This window comes from Electrophorus electricus, chromosome 5, assembly GCF_041902795.1.
Source record: "Electrophorus electricus isolate QZ-2024a chromosome 5, ASM4190279v1, whole genome shotgun sequence".
In the NCBI taxonomy this organism is placed as follows: domain Eukaryota; kingdom Metazoa; phylum Chordata; class Actinopteri; order Gymnotiformes; family Gymnotidae; genus Electrophorus; species Electrophorus electricus.
In genome coordinates, this window is record NC_137501.1 from 10,277,585 (window position 1) to 10,296,725 (window position 19,141).

Consider the following 19,141-nt stretch of genomic DNA (forward strand, 5'->3'; position numbering starts at 1 on the left):
TAAAACTGAGTATAATATCAAAGGGATCAAAAGCAGTTATATTTTCTTATTTGTATGCACAGTGCCCCCCCCCCCCCCATGTATATTTACAAAATGTAAGGTGTATATATTTTTGAAAACTACTTGGAAGGATGTCCAAATGTGTTTATTTAGTCCAAAATTTTAACCAGTTCATATTTCGTACGTACCTCCTCAAAGTCACTTATCACTTCAAAAAAACTGTTTTACATTTTGGTCAATTTTTCAATAATTCAGTGGCTTGTGGCTGTTCCCACTAAAGTATCTATAGTTAGGCCACATGATGTACTGAAATTTCAAGAGATTCTGATGCCCAAAACTGCTTATGCCCATGAGCTGTAAAGTAAGCAAAATTAAATATTATCTTACTTACATTTTTAATCCCCTGCTACACTGCCCACACAAAAAGACAAAGCTTCTGGAGAATACTGCTGACACAAAATTTGCTTCCTCAATAATTGATAGAAATACTAAAGGACATTAATTAATTTATGTAATATTTTTAAAAACATTAAATGCCTATTTTAAATTTATGAAAACTTATTTTTTACCCAAATTGTTCTATTCAAACATGGATCAAAGGGCATTAAACTATATGAACAACTACATGCTGTAGTGTGGTTAGTTTCTAATGCTACTATAGTTGGACAGTCATAGGATGTAAAAATCCAGCCTCAGCCAACTTAAGGTGCTCAGTATTTATTTGCTGTGAAGATTGAGCAGTGTGGAAATCTCAAGTAAGCTCAGTTATTATTATTCATTATGTAAACATATTTTGCCATACACTTCAAACTTATCATGATGTGACATTGTGAAAATAAGAGCTACCAATATCTAAATGCTGTTTTTCCAGTCCAGGAAAATTACAGTTTGTCCAGAAAGTTGTCTAAGGCTGGGATTCCCTCCTTCAGGCCTTTACGTTTGCGGGTCTCAGCCACAACCTGGGACGGCCTGCTGTTGGCATCGTAGGGGTCTCCTGGCAGGATCTGCCAGTGGTCAAACACACACTGAGGGAAGGCCTGTCCACCTGTGTTGGATCGTAGGTCTGCTGTAAAACCTAGATAGAGGAATTAAATGTTGATCTCTCTCAGAACAGCAGAACGATAACATAGCTGACCAATCAGTTATATCTGATCCTGGTCCTGGAAACTGCACTACAAATGATTTTTTTTCTATTGTAACATTTACTTAATTCACAACTTTGTTAAATTGCTAATGAAATTAGTGTTGGGAGTACTAAGAAAATAAACATCAGTACCATCACTCTGGAAATAAAAAAGCTCTGAGACATACTTATGTGATTTTGAATCTTTGATTAACAATTGGTCAAGTGCTTACTTACCAAATGATTCGTTTACAGGAAGGTATGCCTTTACCACAAATATAGGCGTGCCAGCCACTTGAGACTCCTCAAAAACGTGGCCTCTTTTCCTGTTCAGGACACCATAGATGCCACCGACAACTTGTTCTGGACACTGGAGGAGTATTAGTGAGGAAATGTTCTCATGTTAGTAGTGTTATACAAGTCACTTATGACAGTTTAAAAACCTAAACATGTACTTGGTCCTGTCCCCTGCTGAAAATGTTGATCTCACCTGAATCTCTACCAGGTAAATGGGCTCCATGAGTCTTGGCTGTGCAGTCAGTACAGAAGCATACAGGACCCTTCGAGCAGTAGGAATGATCTGACCACCCCCTCTGTGTATGGCATCTGCATGCAGGGTCACGTCATGGATGTCGAATCGCACGGCCCTCATGTTCTCCTCGCAAAGGGCTCCCTAAAGGGACATGGAAATGCCACATTGGAAATTTAATCTTGCTAATTAAACTGTAATTTAGTGAAATGACATGTATAGGAATTGTTAAGCATTATTTGTTTCTTATATGTGGAAAAAAAGCAACTTTGACATGTTTTATCTGTTTCCTGCAGAATGTGGGATGCTGAAGAGAGTGCCAATGAGATCTTTCAGTTACACTGAGCATTATGGAAATCTCACATGTGGAAATATCAGTTTATGACAAGCTATATTTTGAAATGGAATGTCTGTCTCCTGAGCTATTAACACGCATTATTTATAATATTGTCTCTGAACCCAGTACACTTCCTGAAAGTCAATAAGAACACAGGATACAGGTGTACTGTGAAGTAAAAAATGTGAAGTAATGTGGACCGTCTGGTGGGTCCTGAAAGCTGGACTGAGAAACACTGATTTAAAATATGCATTTCCTCATTTCACATATTCTGAATATTTGTAAAAACTTCAGGGAACTGCATTTGATATGAATTGTGAATGTCTCCTAAAATGTAACTTTTCCTACTATCCATATATCATAACACATGGTATAAGAAGGGACATACCTGCCAACAGATAAAACAGTTTTACTCACCTCCTTGGTTGCCCACTGGAAACCAGCCACCACACTGTCTTTGATCTCATTCAGATACTGCACCCCCTTTGTTACATCTACAAGAATGTTAGGTCCTGTTCCATCTGGTCCAAAGCACCAGATCTTACGGGACTCAGCAACCTCCCATTCATACTTCTCAGCCAGGTAGCGAGCTCTCTGTTTAAGCTCCTGCCTAGAGCTCACTTCACCCTTATCAATATCCTCAGCCAAACCATCAGGGAATGGCCGAGCCTTCATGTACAGACGGTTGTGCTTGTTGGGAGACTTGGACAAGCAAACTTGGTCTGAATCATCACTGACTGTTTCACGATATGACACCACTGGATCTGATTTCTGCAAAGAAAGCCATCCAACAGTCAAGAATAATTATGGAGGATTTGAAAATATATTCATGCTACACATTCCCAAATAGCACAAATATTGTTACACTGATAAATATTTAAGTCACCCTGGATAAGAGCATCTGCCAAATTCTGAAAATGTAAATGTAAAATGAAAACATACCCATCAGTGATATGTTGCATCTATTATCAAAATGTAAATGTAAATGTTTTATTACTGTTATTTTTTAACATTCGCTCCTTCAGTAGAAACACATATTTTGAGTGCATTTTATAAGTTTACATTTACACTACAAACCCGCTGCTGTGCAAAATCTGTTAGCCATCCTCCACTTCACTCATTACAAGTAAGTCTATGATCAGAGGACTACTTCTGAGTTGTCTGGGAGGCTGACATTGAAACTCACTACTGACAAAGGGCTATAGGGCCTTGGCTAACACAAACTGTGTTTGATTACTGAGGAAAAAAAAAATTTATAAATGTCTTTTACATCAGATGTGATAAAAAATAGTATATTTTCCATGTTTAGAATTGATAGTACTACTGTGCTGGTGGTTATATATCATGCATAGTCCATGAAAATAATATTGGGGAAATCGATTATTGACCCTTTACAGAGTACACAGAGAGTCTAAGCTAATGGCAAAGGCACTAGGCAGCACTGAAAACTAGTTGAGGTAAAACCTCAAGGTCGTATTTTGCTTTAGGGGCAGAGGATGCTGCCCCAAAGCAGATCTTTGTACAAATGGAAATACACCCATGAGAATCAACCTACAACAGGTATATCTACCAAATATATCTACAACACTGAATTATTGGTTTGTTACTTAAATTGTTTTTTCCACTTTTCATAACTGAAACCAACTCATGAATTTTGAATATCTAAATTTGTTTGTTTTTTATGCTCAGTAAAGTTATCAATATGAAATAGTTGTGATAATTTTAATCAGTTATTTTTGTACTAAAATCCAATTGTCATTAAAATCCAATTATCATTCTTCATTCAATTTTAATCAGTTATTTTTGTACTAAAATCCAATTATCATTCTTCATTCCACTCATTCCAATGACACAATATGGGCTATAAACTATTGTTTACATTTCTATTAAAGGCTTATTGGAATTATTATTAGTTAAATAATAATGGCTGGTAAGTATAGAGTAAAACATGGTCACAGGACAACCTTTGTCGAACTGATAAATAGTGACCCAGCAGTGCTGAATTTTATAAGTTTTTTAACTGGTATGTAAACAATGGACTTAAATGGCATAAGACTTATTTATGTATTTGTTGAAGTATTTACACACTGGATGTTCCGTGACAATATCAAAATAAATCTTTGTATATTATTTTACAAGAGTGCTGACAACAGAAACTACATCTTATACTTCAGATAGATATTTTAATATATATAATTCAATTACATCTTGCATATTTATTACATCTTAGAATGAACTTATGGCTGCCACCCATGAGGAACACGATTCAGAACTCCCTGTGAATTTCTAGATAGACAGTTAACCAAGAGATAAGAACAGAGCTCAGAATTTTCTGGCATGTTACCCATCTTATGAAAGGGCAGGAACTTAAATAAATGAGAAGAATAAAGTGGAAAAATCTGCACATTGAAACAAAGTAGTAGCATAGCACCATTCATGCTGACACTTGTTGACAATAGAAAAGATGGGATAAAATTTCTTTTATCTCATGTGTAGGACTATAATTCTTCCCTTCTAGCCTGAATGAGATGATATACCTTCAAGGGGATACAGGCGTGATCTTCTTCAAGATCCTTTAGGCAGATTTCCAGATGCAACTCTCCAGCACCAGCCACAATATGCTCACCAGACTCTTCAATGATGCACTGACAAACATAAAGTATGAGTTTCTTAATTTACTGTCCATCAGTATTACGCAGCCACTATGCTGAGCTGACAGACTGCTCATAAACGTGCTCTCATAACATACCTGAACCATTGGGTCAGACTTTGCCAGGCGTTTAAGGCCTTCTACCAGCTTTGGTAGATCAGCTGGGTTTTTGGCCTCTACAGCCACTCTCACTACAGGGCTAACGCTAAACTTCATTACTCGCATGTTGTGAGCATGCTCGTAGGTGGTGATGGTACCAGTCTTCACTAAAAACTGATCAACTCCAACCAGGCCAACAATGTTTCCACATGGTACATCTTCAATGGGTTCTACATAACGGCCCATCATCAGAATGGTTCTGCAGAAAAATAGATCACTGGTTAAAAAAAGAGCTTTTCCTTGGATTGTGAAATGTGTAGTTGGAGGCAGCAAACCTTTGAATTGGCTTTAAATACAAGTCCTCCTTTTTGCCTGGTGTGTAGTTTGGGCCCATGATACGCACCTTCTGCCCAGTGGCAACAATACCAGAGAAAACACGACCAAAGGCATAGAATCTACCCTTGTCACTAGTTGGCACCATTTTGGATATGTACATCATCAGTGGAGCTTTAGGGTCACAGTTCTTGATACCTAAAAAAACACATACATATTGGTAAATATACTGAGAACTGGGCTGTGACCAATGAACAAATTCTTAACAAACTTCACTCTTAAATTGAAGTATATTCACACATTTTCCAATTTAAAGAGCATTTTAAGATAAGGTTGAAACAAGTAATGATGCATCAAGCATTAACAATGAATCATCCAGGATGGCTAGCTTCACTGTATTGAAGTGCGGTTGGAAACCATGACATTGTCACAACTAACCCATGGCTGATTCGTCATCTCCAGGCCCTTCGTAAAGCAGTTCACAGCGGTATTTCTGAGCTGTGACTGGTGAAGGTAGATTGATGGTAATCATTTGGAGCAAAGCATCACCTGCAGGCAGCCATCGACGCATCACTGCCTGCACAGGGTAAATTGCCAGCACGTGTAACATGTAGCAGCACAAGTGAAATTAATTCAGTTTTCATATGTATCTGTTCAAATTAGCAAGCAAATAAGTTTTTATATGATAACTTTTCATAGGAGTAGAACTTCCAGACCTTAAGCAGTGGTTTTCCCTCCTTCTCCTTGTCCTCGGAATCAAGCTTAACATTTAGTTTTTCAATCAGTTTCTGGGCCTCGTCTTTCTTGAAGTTCATGATGGCATCAAAAACCTATCCAAACAATATATAAAGCATTGTAGTTTAGTTTAGGTACATTCTGTGATATTGGCAAGACTGCCACAGTGAAAAAACAATTTTCCTGTAATGATATTACATTGTGTTTATGTTAAATGGAAGGAGAGAATGGGGTAAGATGTGCAGTGGGTAAGTTGACCCACCATCTGTATCTAGGCAACCATACCATACACACATTTTGACATATGGCCCTAAATATAGTTTGCATTCTACATTTACATCTTTCTGTGGAAGGAAGAACTATGTGAAGGAAGTAGTAGGCATATTGTTTCACACATAAAAAATGTTTTTAGCCTGTCAAAGATTTTCTTTGCATATCAGTTATAATCACTTCTGACATCAAATGTAATTTCTCCCACTTTCTCTTGGAACTTCCATTGTGTAAAAACGTGTGATTTAAGTGTAGCTGTGGGCTGCTAGACTAAACTCTTTTCTAAAAATGGTGGCTGTGTGGTAAACTGAACCACAGCCTTGGGGGTAAGTTGAACCAGTGCTCCTTCTGACCCCCTCAGGTTTATATGAAGTAAGTCAGATATCTGGTGTTTAAACTGGTATTGCATCCTAATAATGATTAAGCGATTATATTTCATGTTTAGGTGTCGCATCTGAATAGTTGACATGCCACGTAGCTTATTACAAAAGGAAAACAGAAAAACAGACAGGTGCTCCACATCCCTGGGGGGGGGGCACACTTCATATTTCCCTGCAACCCACACACATGAAATGTTGAATAATTTCTATTTCTAATTTTCTCTGATTGCTATCATGTCCAAGTAGGCCATTTTTGTTAAATAATTAGACTAAATGTTATGTGCTATTATATCAAACATACAATTGTGAGTTTACACTGAAAGTGAAAAACAAATAATCTGTGGACTTTAAAAAATTAAAGTTTCATTCAATTTAAAACTGCCATGTCTATTTCCTAATCCTAAAGGCTTATTCCTTAAGACTTAATCCTAAAGGCTTTCAGAACTGTAGACTAATTAGTAATTTATATTTATTTCATGAACACCAATATTATCTGTACAATGGGGGATTTAATTATCAATAACAATATTTGGAATTATGTTTTAAAATCTTGTTAATACAATAGTCAGTAACTGTTTTTTTTTCTGATGGCTCAACTCACCCAATCAACTGGATCATCTTACCTCTAACATAGCGTGAGTTGAGCCACAAGGCCACTTTTTTGGGGGGCCCCATATTTTGTAATCTATTTGAGTTAGGTACACTGCTTAGGATTCAATTGATGGCACCACATACAGAATTTGTGTTCTATGCAATAGGTTTATTCCTATCTCTTTCCATGGCTACAGGCTGACTTAAGTACAAAATGGCTTGCCCCTGTATTTTTTTCTATATGATATTTCCATCATGTGTATGTCCTGTAAAGTATTTAAGTGGTGTATATAGGACACCCATGTTGAAGACCTATTTATCTGAGAGTGGAAGTTACATCTTTGATTCATGCAGTGAGACAATGAAATAAAACATGTGACTACATGAATGAGTCAAAAACCATGAAGATAATGTGTTTGGATCTGAAATGAGCAATACATGCTCAGAAAACCACAAGTGATAAAAAAAAAAATTGTGGGTGGAAGAATGGAATGATGTGGGAATTTGCTGACATAGCTATTAAGGTGTCATCATCTATTTTCATGTTATTATTGATTTAATTGGTTTCATATTAGCAATTTATTTAACAAAGAGGGCAGTTTCATTGGGCTTAATAAACACGTAACTTCGGCTGTGTCTTATAATTGAGTTAGGTGCTACTATTATGTATTATGCATAACTACTACTAGTTATACATAACTACTACTCTGCTAATAACAGAGAATAGTTACATTCAGTGTGAAACAGGCCATAAATTGCAATGCAGGTAACTGATGTAGGTAAATAGAATTTCAGTGAGCACTAAGAATTTTAGGCTCCAGTTTTAATTCTGCAATATAGTAACAAGTTTAGCATTGACACTGATATTAGTGACCAGTGTAAAATTCCCATTACGGAATTATCCAGTCATTTACTGATCAAGTTTTGAATCAAATTATTGTACTGAACAGACTGAACAGTTTGAAGCTACTGTCCAGTTTAGAGATGCAATGTTGGGATTGTTCCATGAATGCACACCTTAAAAATTGGGTCCAGGACAAGTTGGCAGAAAGTGCGAGGGAGCTTTTTCCCCTCACCATTAGTGGCAGTTTTGCTGAATTTTCCACAGGAGGGATCAAAATACCTGAAAAAACCCAATGACAAGTTGGGTGATGTCAAAAAAGAAAAAAAAAGTCCTAATATATTTTTAAAAGCTGGAAGTTCAAATTGTGTTTTTGAATCATTTGTTTTTACATTGTTGTTATGGAATATTACTTAATTCAGCTCAAATCGCAAAGGATAAAAAGGTACAACTGGCTGGCACTTTTAGTATACTACTACAGTTGTTCTCTGCAGCAAGCTAATAATCTCCATGTTGCCACTGGATCCCCTTTTTATCTAAATATGTGCTAAGCACGTACTTGTCTCCCCAGAGCTTCTTCATCATCTCCTCCACCTTCTTACAGCGCTCTGCAGGGGAAGTATCTGATTTTTTCTTTTCACCTTTGGATGCAAACTTGGCCACATACATCTCAGCAAACTGTTTAAGGGTGAAGGCCCAACCATGAAGGCCTGAGCCAAATCCTACTGTACCAACAACAGGATCCACCTGGAATTCAGTTCAACATGAGATTAAAAACATGTGCTGAATGACGAATATAATTATGTATAGATCTATGTTTGAACACACAATTTAGATTTAGATTGAGATTTTATCTAAATTGTTTTTGGTTTTTTTTACCATAATGTTACCCATTGGTCCATGTTCTCCTTCACCATAGGTAGAGATGATGACATTGACATTCTCTACAATACGCTGGAAGGTCTGATAAAGTTCATCTGGTTCCAGTTGGAGCTCAAGCAGGGCACGATCCATCTTGTTCATCATTAAGACAGGTTTGATGCGTTCTGCAATGGCCTGCCTCAAAACAGTCTCTGTCTGCACACACACACCTGTAGAATGAATTGAATAAGCTAAACTTAAATTAAGTGATATTTTAATGTCAAATAGTATGCAAATCTGGTAGTTTTACAAAAAGTTAACAACCAAAAAGTAACCACTCATTTAGCATCAGACTGAAGAACAGAACATTGTTACATGGTGATTTTAAAAGGGAACAGAAATTGCATCAAGCTCCATTACCATGTAATTCTGACAGCCGAAAACTACAGATGACCCTTTGATTGAACTTGACAAATCCTCCATTGTCATACCTGATACACAGTCTACTACTACGAGAGCCCCATCTGTAACTCTCAGAGCTGCCGTCACCTCGGACGAGAAGTCCACGTGACCTGGAGAGTCGATCAGGTTTATGAGGAAACCACATCCATCCTTGCTCTGCTTGATGAAGGCCAAGTCATTGTCACTCAGCTCGTAGTACAGAGAGATAGCTCTGTATTGAATATAATACATAAGGACTTGTATTATGCAGTGTTGACTATCTTTTTATTGAATGAACTGAACAACAAAACACTGTTGAATCTGCAGGCACAAATTTGAATCAAACATGCAATAAATGTTTTTAAAGAAACAGACTATTTTTGCCAACATGTGGAGACATTTGCCAACATAAATTTGGATGCTGTTTGGAATCCTTAATATTTTATTAAAACAATTATACATTATGATACTATTTTTCATGACATCATTACACAAATAAAACTAAATATGTAAATACTGACAAAACAGATGTTGTTGTCCTATAACCTATCATAGATACCTACGTTGATTTGATGGTGATGCACCTTTCTTGCTCATCTTTTCTTGTATCCGTGAATCTGGTCTCACCAGCTCGTGCTGAGGCAATGATACCTGCCTTGCAGACTAGAGAGTCAGTGAGAGTAGATTTGCCATGATCTACATGGGCAATCACAGACATGTTCCTAATGTTGGACTTCTTGTCCATGATCTCTCTGATCTGGTCAACTGTAAAGTTCACCTGCAAGAAAGAGAGAATGCTGTCTTTAGATATTGAGTGCTGTCTATGAATATTGCACATTACTAATTTTAATGAGTTTGCAATTTCTAGACTCATCATCATAACAAGTTGGCCTGAGTTTTTATGTTTACATATATATATATATATATATATATATATATATATATATATATATATATATATATATATATATATATATATATAGAGAGAGAGAGAGAGAGAGAGAGAGAGAGAGAGAGAGAGAGAGAGAAGAGAGAGAGAGAGAGAGAGAGAGAGAGACAGAGAGAGAGACAGAGAGAGAGATTTAAGATTGTTTTATATATATATATATATATATATATATATATATATATATATATATATATATAAAAACATTGTTTATTTATGTAACATTTATGTAAGCATTAAAAATTCAGGCTCATATATGAAAAATCACATATACTAAGGCTGAATGAATGGCTGAAAGTTGTTACCAAATTTTATTTTATATTAAATCAACATTTGTTCATCAGTAATGTAATGCCTTTTACTCCTAAACGCATCTTCAAACACAGCTAAGTGGCAAGATGTTTAATTAATGAGACGATCAGGGTTCTGGGTAACTCCCAATGCCAAACTGCTTCACGGGATTTGTAAAGAATGCTGTGGTACACACTTTCAAATTAAATACACTGATGTTTTCTTCAGTCAACTTTTTATGAACCAAGGAAACTTATACTATTGCTTTAACACACATAAAAACCCACAACTTCGGCGTGCTGCTGTGCAGTTGTGAAAATGTGCCGCGGTATCTCCCTTTGCCATGCAACGAGAATCTGTGCGAAAATGTTTTTAGTGGGTTTCTTTGGTTGATAAGAATGATGAGCAGTTCTAGCCTCAAATAAACAAAAACAGATACCAGAAGCGCTTTGTTACCACTATCCTATATCGAATATATATCTCTATATGTACTATTTCACAATCTGTGCCCGTGAAACTTTAATGCACATGTCGCAGGGGATAGTGGGCGTGAATGCGCTATTTATAACCAGCGTAACGTTATTCCGATTTCTGTGTATGCCTACAGAGGCAGGCGCTATCCCGAAAATAACGGAGCACATATGTATTGAAAGGAAGCCTACTCCCTAAATCTAGATCCTATCAGATAACCTGATTTTGGTCAAACAAAAATATTTATTACGTTTGTCAAAAGCAAATTGTTGCAGACGTCTTTATTAGAAAACACCGCAAGGTCTCTGTCCTCAAAAATATCTATGCGTCATAACCTCCAGTGCTATGACAATCGAGCCTTCTGCTTGACAATTAAGACCAAATTCGGCAGAAATAACACAATCTTCCAAGCAGTTTGTCATTACGTCATTGAAATGAAATAAAAATAAATAACCGTGAAAGTAGATCGATAGATGGTGACAGTCATAGGCGAAACTAAATGGTACATATATATATATGTTACAGTTAAGTCATTTTGACATCTAATGACTTGTTTATGTAGAGAAATATCGTACCATTTTGGCGACTGATTCCCAAGTCTGAGGCGGCCTCTGCTGTGGATAAACCGGTGTCGGTGCACCTCTCCGTTGGAGGACTTGGGGGGGAAAGAGAGAGAATGTGACGTAGAATCTTAGTTTATGCTCAACAGACAGCACTGTGGAGTCATGTGGAAGAAGTCATATGGGCCGAACTGACTATTTGATGGCTATTTGAAGGTGCAGTGAAATACTGCTTTGCTTGAAATCTGTAAATTTTGTCCTCGCATCCCTTGCTGAGAAATGTATTGTGGCGATTGTTCATCTGCCATGCAATCGTGAGAAATGCTACGTTCACGCAAACAATGACAAATCTGAAAAATAGGCTATTATGCCTGTTTTATCCTTCTAGAATTCTATTCTAGAATTCTATTCTAAAAGGCTGTCTATGTTTTTTATTCATGATCCTGAGCTACAGTATAGCCAATACTTTATTGTTATTTGTGCTAGTGTTTGTATATTAATCATTCAAGGCATGAATGTAGCAGTTACACTGTAATTATGCCAAGGAGGCAAGGAATTTTCTTCATCATGTCCATGTAATAGTTGCTGCAAAGTAGGTGCATCAGCACTACCAGGAGTAGTGCAAGACTTCCTGGTTTGTTTTTCACAGTATGTCCTGGGGGCCCTGGCACTATGCAGCCTCCCAATTTCAATGCAATACCACTCCAGATTCAGCACATAAAGGACTTGATTTGAATTAGGCTAGATTATATGATAATATTATAAAAGAGAGGGTGGACCATCAAAGCCCGTCAAAGCTTAATATTTTCCCTGCATCAACACATATAAGCCTAACTCATATCAATCAGATTGATCAAACTGAAGGAAGAGGTTATTTTTATATATTAAACTGTCAGGTGCTGCATCTATCAAGATCTAAAGTCTAGTTTAATGGATACTAGACAATGATTTGAATTCTCAGTATGTAATGAAGGCTGATGGCAGGCAGCATACTTGTGAATTGAACCGACGTCTGACAGGAGGTAAACATGAGCTCTGACCACCAGACCAAAGAGCAGCTCTCTGGCATAGCAGCCAAAGCATCCATTTGACCTTCCTAAGTGACGGTCTCCATCACACAGTATAAAATAACCTAAAATGTCCCTTTTAAATGGATAATCTATATTCCCAGTGGTTCTGAAAATGTGGTACACAAGGCCTGATTGACAAGTAATTTTACAATGGTGGATTTAGTTGAAATAGGTTTAATAAATAAATAAATAATTTTATATTATAATTTTATAATAATAATAATAATAATAATAATAATAATATTTTTAAAAAACAAGATTTAATTCTGGTCAAGTTTATTTTCTCTCAGTCATCATCTGATGGTGAAGGCTCACTGGTACCTCTCTGTAAGCAAAATCTAATAAGGTAATGCAATCAGTTTTACCATGAAATCTATTAATTTTGTTAGTCAAGTAGCAGTTACGACCAGCATTTGACTTTAACTGCTGGTCATATGTTTGCACTGAAATTCAAAGAGAATTTAGGAACCTGATCATGTAAAGTAACAAAAATTAATTAAACTGCATGAAATTCTCACAAATCAAATTTTATGTCGTCACTGACTCACACCCAAAGTTTGGATGCTAACTGCCATTGATTCTGGCTTATAAAGCACCATGGGATTGTTAGCATTAACAGTATGAAGCAAGTACTCTGTTTACACTTGATAACAAAACATGCATTCTTGAAAGATGAACCCTTTTTTACAATAAACATAGTTTGTACTGCCTATGTGTGTGTTCACATTTGCCAGTAAAACTTTCTTTCTGAGATGTTCTCTTATATGTGATGGGCTACTCGGAGACTGGTTTAACAGGAGAGTGATAGTCTACCTGGTCCAAAAAATGTAATAACCATTAAAACCGTCTGCAACAATACAACCAAAGGACTTTTATCAATGTTTTTGTTCATCGCATCCAATACAGTAGGTGGCGACAACTTCATATGTTTACACGACGAGGAGGGAAGATTCAAATCCGGAACTAAAACTGTTTCGCAGTAGTCACTTTTCTGTATTACATTTTTCTGCTACAATTTTATGTAATGTTTGTTGTATTTTATTATTACAGTTTGTGATCGTATGTATGTCGAGTCCACCCCGTGTCAAAACTAGATATGTCTGTTACATCGTGTTTGGCTGAAAGATGGATTGAGGAGAGTAACACCATCATTAAAAAGTGGAAGGTAGCTATAGCTAGCTAGGTAGCTAGAGATAGTTAGCTAGCTAGCTAAATTTATGTCTTTTGCATTGACTAATAACCAGCGGTAGGTGAGCTGAGAAAATGAATCTGCTACACATCTAATAAGGTACATTTATTTTAGGAAAATGAAAAACTTCGCGGGCAACTTCAAGACATAAAACACTGTTATGCACAATGCCTCAAACTGCATCAGAAAATTCAAGGTGAAAAACTTTTACTTTTCTTTAGAGTAAGTTAAATATAATTTTTTAGGTAGCTAAAAAAGTGGACGGTATCTTCACAGGTGTGCCTGCCGTCAGACAACAGGTCGAGCTTGAATTCGCTGTTTCATACAACACCCTCTTATTTTCACTGACCAACTCCAAACCAAACGAAGTAAATGACCGGCTTACTTGTTGTCTAATAAGAGGTAAACGCTTTTTAAATCTTGGTAGAAATTAAAGTGCATATGTTTTGCACAGTTTTATTTTCTGAGTACTGTTTTTTTATTATTATATTATTTGTTTTATTATGTTTTGTTTGTTTGTTTGTTTTTATTTAAATTTGTCCTCTGTAGCATTAGAGGCTGTTGGTTTTCCGGTGCACTGTTCTGATCAGGTTACATTATGGCAAACTGTGCTCAAGACCTTTAATGGTAAAGAACATCAGACCTGCATCCACAAGCTTCTGTTAATCCAGTGGGCGATCTGGCTCTCACAATGTCAATTTGAAGGAATTCTTCAACTGCTACAGATGATTAACCCCAAAGTAAGAAACATTTTTAAACAGTACATTTGATTACCATTACTATGGTGTTTTATCAACAATCATGTACTTGATCTCACGTATTATGCTAATGTGTGTTGCAACTGATAGTGTGTAATAATTATGTATGTAAGGTCAGTCCCTAAGTAATTGCACATTGGCTTAATTTCTGGCTCAATACTAAAGAACCCGGAATGTACTCCTGTAACTGTCTGTAATTCAGCCATATTCCATTCTTGCTTGTTTCATGGGCTCAGTCTTTTTTTTCAGTTAAAAAACAGAAAATGCTCAGTGATTGAATTGGCCTGTAAAGAATACTTCAGATCTTTGTTCTGAAAAGCATCAAAGGTTCTTTAGGTGTATGTATATGATCATTTTCCTTGTGCAAGGTGAGGGCCCTTCCACTCAGAATTTAGGTATTTTGGTAAAGCTGAATGAATTTCTATCAGTAGCCCCATGAACAATGAAAACAAGTGAGCATTTCCTGGGGGACACCCATGTCCCTGCCACCATGTTACACAGAATGAGGTGTTGTCCTTTGGATCATGGGTTGTTTCTTTTTTCTGCTGAGACACAGATTAATCTTCATCTCATCTTGTGCTAGTCTTCTGCAGGCTTTTTAATATATATATTGTATATCCTGTGGTAACTCTGAGCTGATGCTGATTTTTTCTTCTCCTTATGTCTCTGATGCATCAATGTCTACATCTTGTTTAGTATTCTTAATTTGTACAACAATTTATATCATGATTGAGTCCTGAAATACTGATGTAACTTGATATTATTAAGATCACTAGTGTGTTGTAGTTTACTGCAATGTATGAACAATTGATTTTGACAGATCTATGTTTTGGTTATGTTTTGTTCTGATTTTTAATCTTTATAATGGCCTTCCCAGCACTGACATGTACTTGATCATTTTGCGAAACAACAGGAAAACTCCAGGTGCAGTTGCCACTTGTCGAATAAGCTCTACACCATTTGTTAGCTCTCTTATCCATAAACTTATAAAGCAGCAACACATTCTGAGCAGCTAACTGTCTAATTCAACAGCCAATTATCCATACTTATGGTTCTCTAAAAATATGTTTGTGGGTGGGACTGTAATTCTTTTATCTTTCATTCATTTTAAATGTAAATACTATGGTATTAAAGCTGACTTTTTGCATTTTAACCTTATAATCAATATTTAATTTCAAATAAAGTGTAGTACACAGGTTAAAAAACACAAAATTGTCATTGTGTGACTAAATAATAAATGTTATTACTCTTGCTAATGAGCCTCTTCTTGGGCAATCATGTTTTTTAAGTTTGTTTATCTTACTGTGACATTTGACACTTTTTCTTCTTCTGACCGAAACAGATCACACCATCAGGGGATCTGCTTGCAGAGATCCGAAACCTTACCTTTTCAGTAAAAGATGACACCTCTCTACTGGTTGCTATGGCAGCTGAGGACCTCAAGGGCCTTTTGCACATCTGCACTTTTATCTCCAAAGGTATCGTGATTCAGCTCCTTGTGGATGTCCTGAAAATATAAAGTCCTGTAAAAGGTGATCTGTACTTACAACTAAGAAAGAAAAATAGAATCTCTGCCTTAGGACTGGAGAAGATGAAGACTGGGAATTACCCGGAGGCCCTACAGGATTTTCAGGAAGCTGGGACTCTGTCTTCACCCAGAGCTCTTTTGGCCCATGTCCACACTCTCATGGGCCTTTGCTATGCTAAGCTGGTAAGATGTACTGGGAAATTTTTACTCTTCTCATATATCATGTACTCTACCCCTGTATCAATGCAGTCTGTCCTATGGACTCTGGAGGAAATGCTGTACTGCTTCCACTGTGTGGCGTATTTTCAGGGACGACCCCAGAGTGCCCTCCAGTGTTACAGATTAGCCTTGGAGGTGGACTTCAGCTGTCAGCGGGCACTGTATCAGAGCGCTCTGGTGTATAAACAGTTGGGTAACAGTCATGCTGAAATAGAGGCTCTGCGTCTGCTTCACTCTGTAAGTTGAGTTAATACTGACCATGTTCCAGAAAAGCTGTGTTGTTTAATTCTCAGGTTCTTCTGTTTCCCAGTATAGTGAATCTGCCCTTTTCTGTTGCATCCAAATTCAGTAAGAAAAATGGTACAGTTTTGGTTTTTTTTGGCACTTATGCTGTTTATAGGCTACATTGTTGCACCCTGAGAGAAATTCACTAAGTGAACCAGTCCCCCTCATATCTCCGGATATGCTGCTTGGTAGTGAACAGATGGCTTTTATTAGCCAAATACCCTCTCCTGTTCACATACTTCACATCCTGGGACATACATGTGTTCTCAATGACAGGCAAGTGTACCAACATCAAGACCAAAATTAGGGGTCTTCCAGATAGTTGTTTATATGAACTCTAACTATTTACTTTTTCATTCGCATGAAGATTTTATGATGGCCACTTTTAAAGACTTTTTTCCTTTTTAAAATGTTTTAATTTGCTATTTCATATTTTGTGAATAATGAGAGATCATTGTTTTTTCCTTTGATTCTCCAATGTATTTTAATATCAATCAGGAATTCAGAAGGTGCTGAGTGCTACCTTGACCTTTTGGCTTCTTTACAGTCACACTCCACTCTGCATGTAAGTTACTTGTAAAATTAATTTCTGTAAATTAATGTTGCCATGTTGAGCTGGTACAAGTTTATCAAGCAGTTTTATAAGCAGCAGTTTTACTGGGTGTTTTACACTCATGCAAAAATATCAACAGCCAACCGTGGCCCTGTGGTTCATGGATAAAGGGGTAGAGGTTGGCTATCATAAACTATACATGGCAACAGATGGGCCTTAGGTTCTAACTACTCCTTTCTAATAAAATGGCCAGTGAGTTTATAAGAAAAGCTCTCAAACTTGCATATCTTTGTTTGTTTACACAATGCAGATATCCACAGAGCATGGCCTACCTTTTCCAAGAATTCCTATGATTTACCTTGAAGCAGCATTTGCAATGTTAAAAGCCAAAAGGTTTTGGGATGGCCTTGCCATTTGTGAAGAGGTCATTGCCAAGACTGCTGACCTCATCCCTGAGAGATTATTTCTAGAGCCACCCATGGTAACTCACCAGTTAACTGCCCCCATAGAGCTTTCAGCTAGAAGTTTGGAACCTGATCCTACAAAGGAGACATTGGACCGTGTCCTCTGGTCTGGGTCAGCTTACTTCCTTCAAGGCTGGGCATATTTGCAGCTCAAAGACACAAAGGCGGCACTAACCAATTTTACCAGGTACAGAATTTTGTGGTGTTGAATGAGCCAATTTGGCAGACCATTTATTTCAGTGCTCTCAGCTTTTGGATTTTTGTTTGCAGAGCTATCAATCAACTAGTGAAAGTATGTTTTAAACAGAAAAGTAAGCCTTTTTTATTCTCTTGTGATCATCATTTATAATTTTGAGTCAAACATCCATATTCTGAGATTCATTATAAAAGTTTCCTCATTGTGCAAACAAATTATTCTAGCTACTTTTTTAACCTATTTTACACATATAAAGTTGCACATCTTAAGTGATTACACATTTTCCTGGTATTTCTACTGAATGTGTCAAACATTAACGTATTTAATTTATTGCTTTGTCCTCTTAATAAATTATGCCTTTCAGACTGTACAGAGAAAGGTCAAGAGGAGGAAGGAGTCTTCAGCGATCAAATGGTGATGCTGGAGACTCTGAAGGGACAGGCGCTCACTGGCCGAGGCCTGTGTTTTGTAGAGAGAGGCCAGCTAATGGGGGCCTTGAGAGATTTCCAGCTCAGTCTTCAGACCTCCCCAGGTGTGACCTTTTCTTTCACCATTGCAACGTACTATTCCACTCCATACTTACATGATGTTCAACTCAATGTTCAATGTTTCCCTTTCATTTTCATTAACAATTATGTAATAAATCATTGGATTTAAAATGTTACATTTAAGTGTTAAATTAATCTAGCGTTCAAATGGAAAATGTTCTATTCTCAAATTTGTTGATGTAAACCAATTTATATCTTTGTTCTCATGCTACCAGGATGTAGCAACACAGAAATGTGGTTGGTTGAGATTTTGTGGAGGCTAGATCGCAAGGAGGAAGCAGCAGCTATGTGGAGACAGATCAAAAAATGTACAGATTCATCTACGTCAGTGTAAGCTAATAGGGTTTGCAAATCCAAGTTTTTTGATGCCAGTTGGTTAATGGTGTTTAAAGAATGTGCTACTACTTTGGTTGTGTTTTAGAGACCTACCCTTGTATCTGCAAGCCTGGCAGGAGGTTGCAAAATATCATGGCCACAGCAACCTGCATAAGAAAATGGAGGCATTCATTCATAGTTGTGGTACAACAGCCTAGAAGCATCCAATACTACTACTACTACTGCTAATAATAATAATACTTTTGTTGTTGTTGTTTAAGAACCTTGCCCCTTTTCCCCATTTTTAGGATGTCCCACAATTCTCACATCTGAATGTACATGTACACAAAAAATAAAACAATTTCATGAAATATGTTTATTTCTGATTGTCTTATATGCACACACAGCTAATCAAAATTAATACAGATATCTTTAAGCGGCGGACATTTTGGCTTCCTTAACCCTGACCCTGTTTGAGGTCTGACGTTTGATCCTTAAACGGGGAAATACTTGGACCATAGCCTTGATACTCTATCGAGGACTGACTTGGCCCAGTGA

General features: G+C 36.9%; 2 protein-coding genes across 3 annotated transcripts; one reads left to right on the forward strand and one right to left on the reverse strand.

The window, feature by feature from the left end:
• Positions 1–701: 701 nt before the first annotated feature.
• eef2l2 (eukaryotic translation elongation factor 2, like 2) lies at positions 702–11,609 on the reverse strand. Its single transcript, XM_027028784.3, has 15 exons — positions 11,474–11,609; positions 9,754–9,968; positions 9,241–9,422; positions 8,768–8,979; positions 8,448–8,635; positions 8,065–8,170; positions 5,788–5,901; positions 5,510–5,648; positions 5,074–5,269; positions 4,739–4,997; positions 4,527–4,634; positions 2,407–2,760; positions 1,614–1,796; positions 1,361–1,493; positions 702–1,075 (listed from the first exon to the last, which is right to left on the reverse strand). The coding sequence occupies exons 1-15, from the start codon at positions 11,474–11,476 to the stop codon at positions 882–884; spliced, it is 2,586 nt and encodes an 861-aa protein (XP_026884585.1). The 5' UTR covers positions 11,477–11,609; the 3' UTR covers positions 702–881.
• A 1,866-nt stretch (positions 11,610–13,475) lies between these two features.
• fancg (FA complementation group G) lies at positions 13,476–18,956 on the forward strand. 2 transcript variants are annotated; one of them, XM_035529527.2, is made up of 14 exons: positions 13,476–13,693; positions 13,832–13,913; positions 13,994–14,119; positions 14,267–14,457; positions 15,818–15,953; positions 16,056–16,186; positions 16,313–16,459; positions 16,623–16,783; positions 17,006–17,072; positions 17,371–17,711; positions 17,795–17,835; positions 18,085–18,252; positions 18,484–18,598; positions 18,690–18,956. In XM_035529527.2, the coding sequence occupies exons 1-14, from the start codon at positions 13,625–13,627 to the stop codon at positions 18,799–18,801; spliced, it is 1,887 nt and encodes a 628-aa protein (XP_035385420.1). In that variant the 5' UTR covers positions 13,476–13,624; the 3' UTR covers positions 18,802–18,956. The 2 variants fall into 2 exon arrangements, 1 of the variants encoding a protein (XP_035385420.1); XR_014123758.1 differs by lacking the exon at positions 17,795–17,835 and having other exon boundaries at positions 18,690–18,710.
• Positions 18,957–19,141: the final 185 nt, after the last annotated feature.

What these genes read in the sequence shown, in the direction of transcription:
- eef2l2 (XM_027028784.3), bottom strand. An exon ending in AGTAGTAGACTGTGTATCAG is followed by an intron (nt 8,980 to 9,240) that starts GTATGACAATGG and finishes TTCATTCTACAG; the next exon opens with GTGTGTGTGTGCAGACAGAG. An exon ending in GACCAATGGGTAACATTATG is followed by an intron (nt 8,636 to 8,767) that starts GTAAAAAAAACC and finishes ACTGAATTCCAG; the next exon opens with GTGGATCCTGTTGTTGGTAC.
- fancg (XM_035529527.2), top strand. Translation starts at nt 13,625, where the DNA reads ATGTCTGTTACATCGTGTTTGGCTGAAAGATGGATTGAGGAGAGTAAC. An exon ending in CCATCATTAAAAAGTGGAAG is followed by an intron (nt 13,694 to 13,831) that starts GTAGCTATAGCT and finishes CATTTATTTTAG; the next exon opens with GAAAATGAAAAACTTCGCGG. An exon ending in GCCTTTGCTATGCTAAGCTG is followed by an intron (nt 16,187 to 16,312) that starts GTAAGATGTACT and finishes GCGTATTTTCAG; the next exon opens with GGACGACCCCAGAGTGCCCT.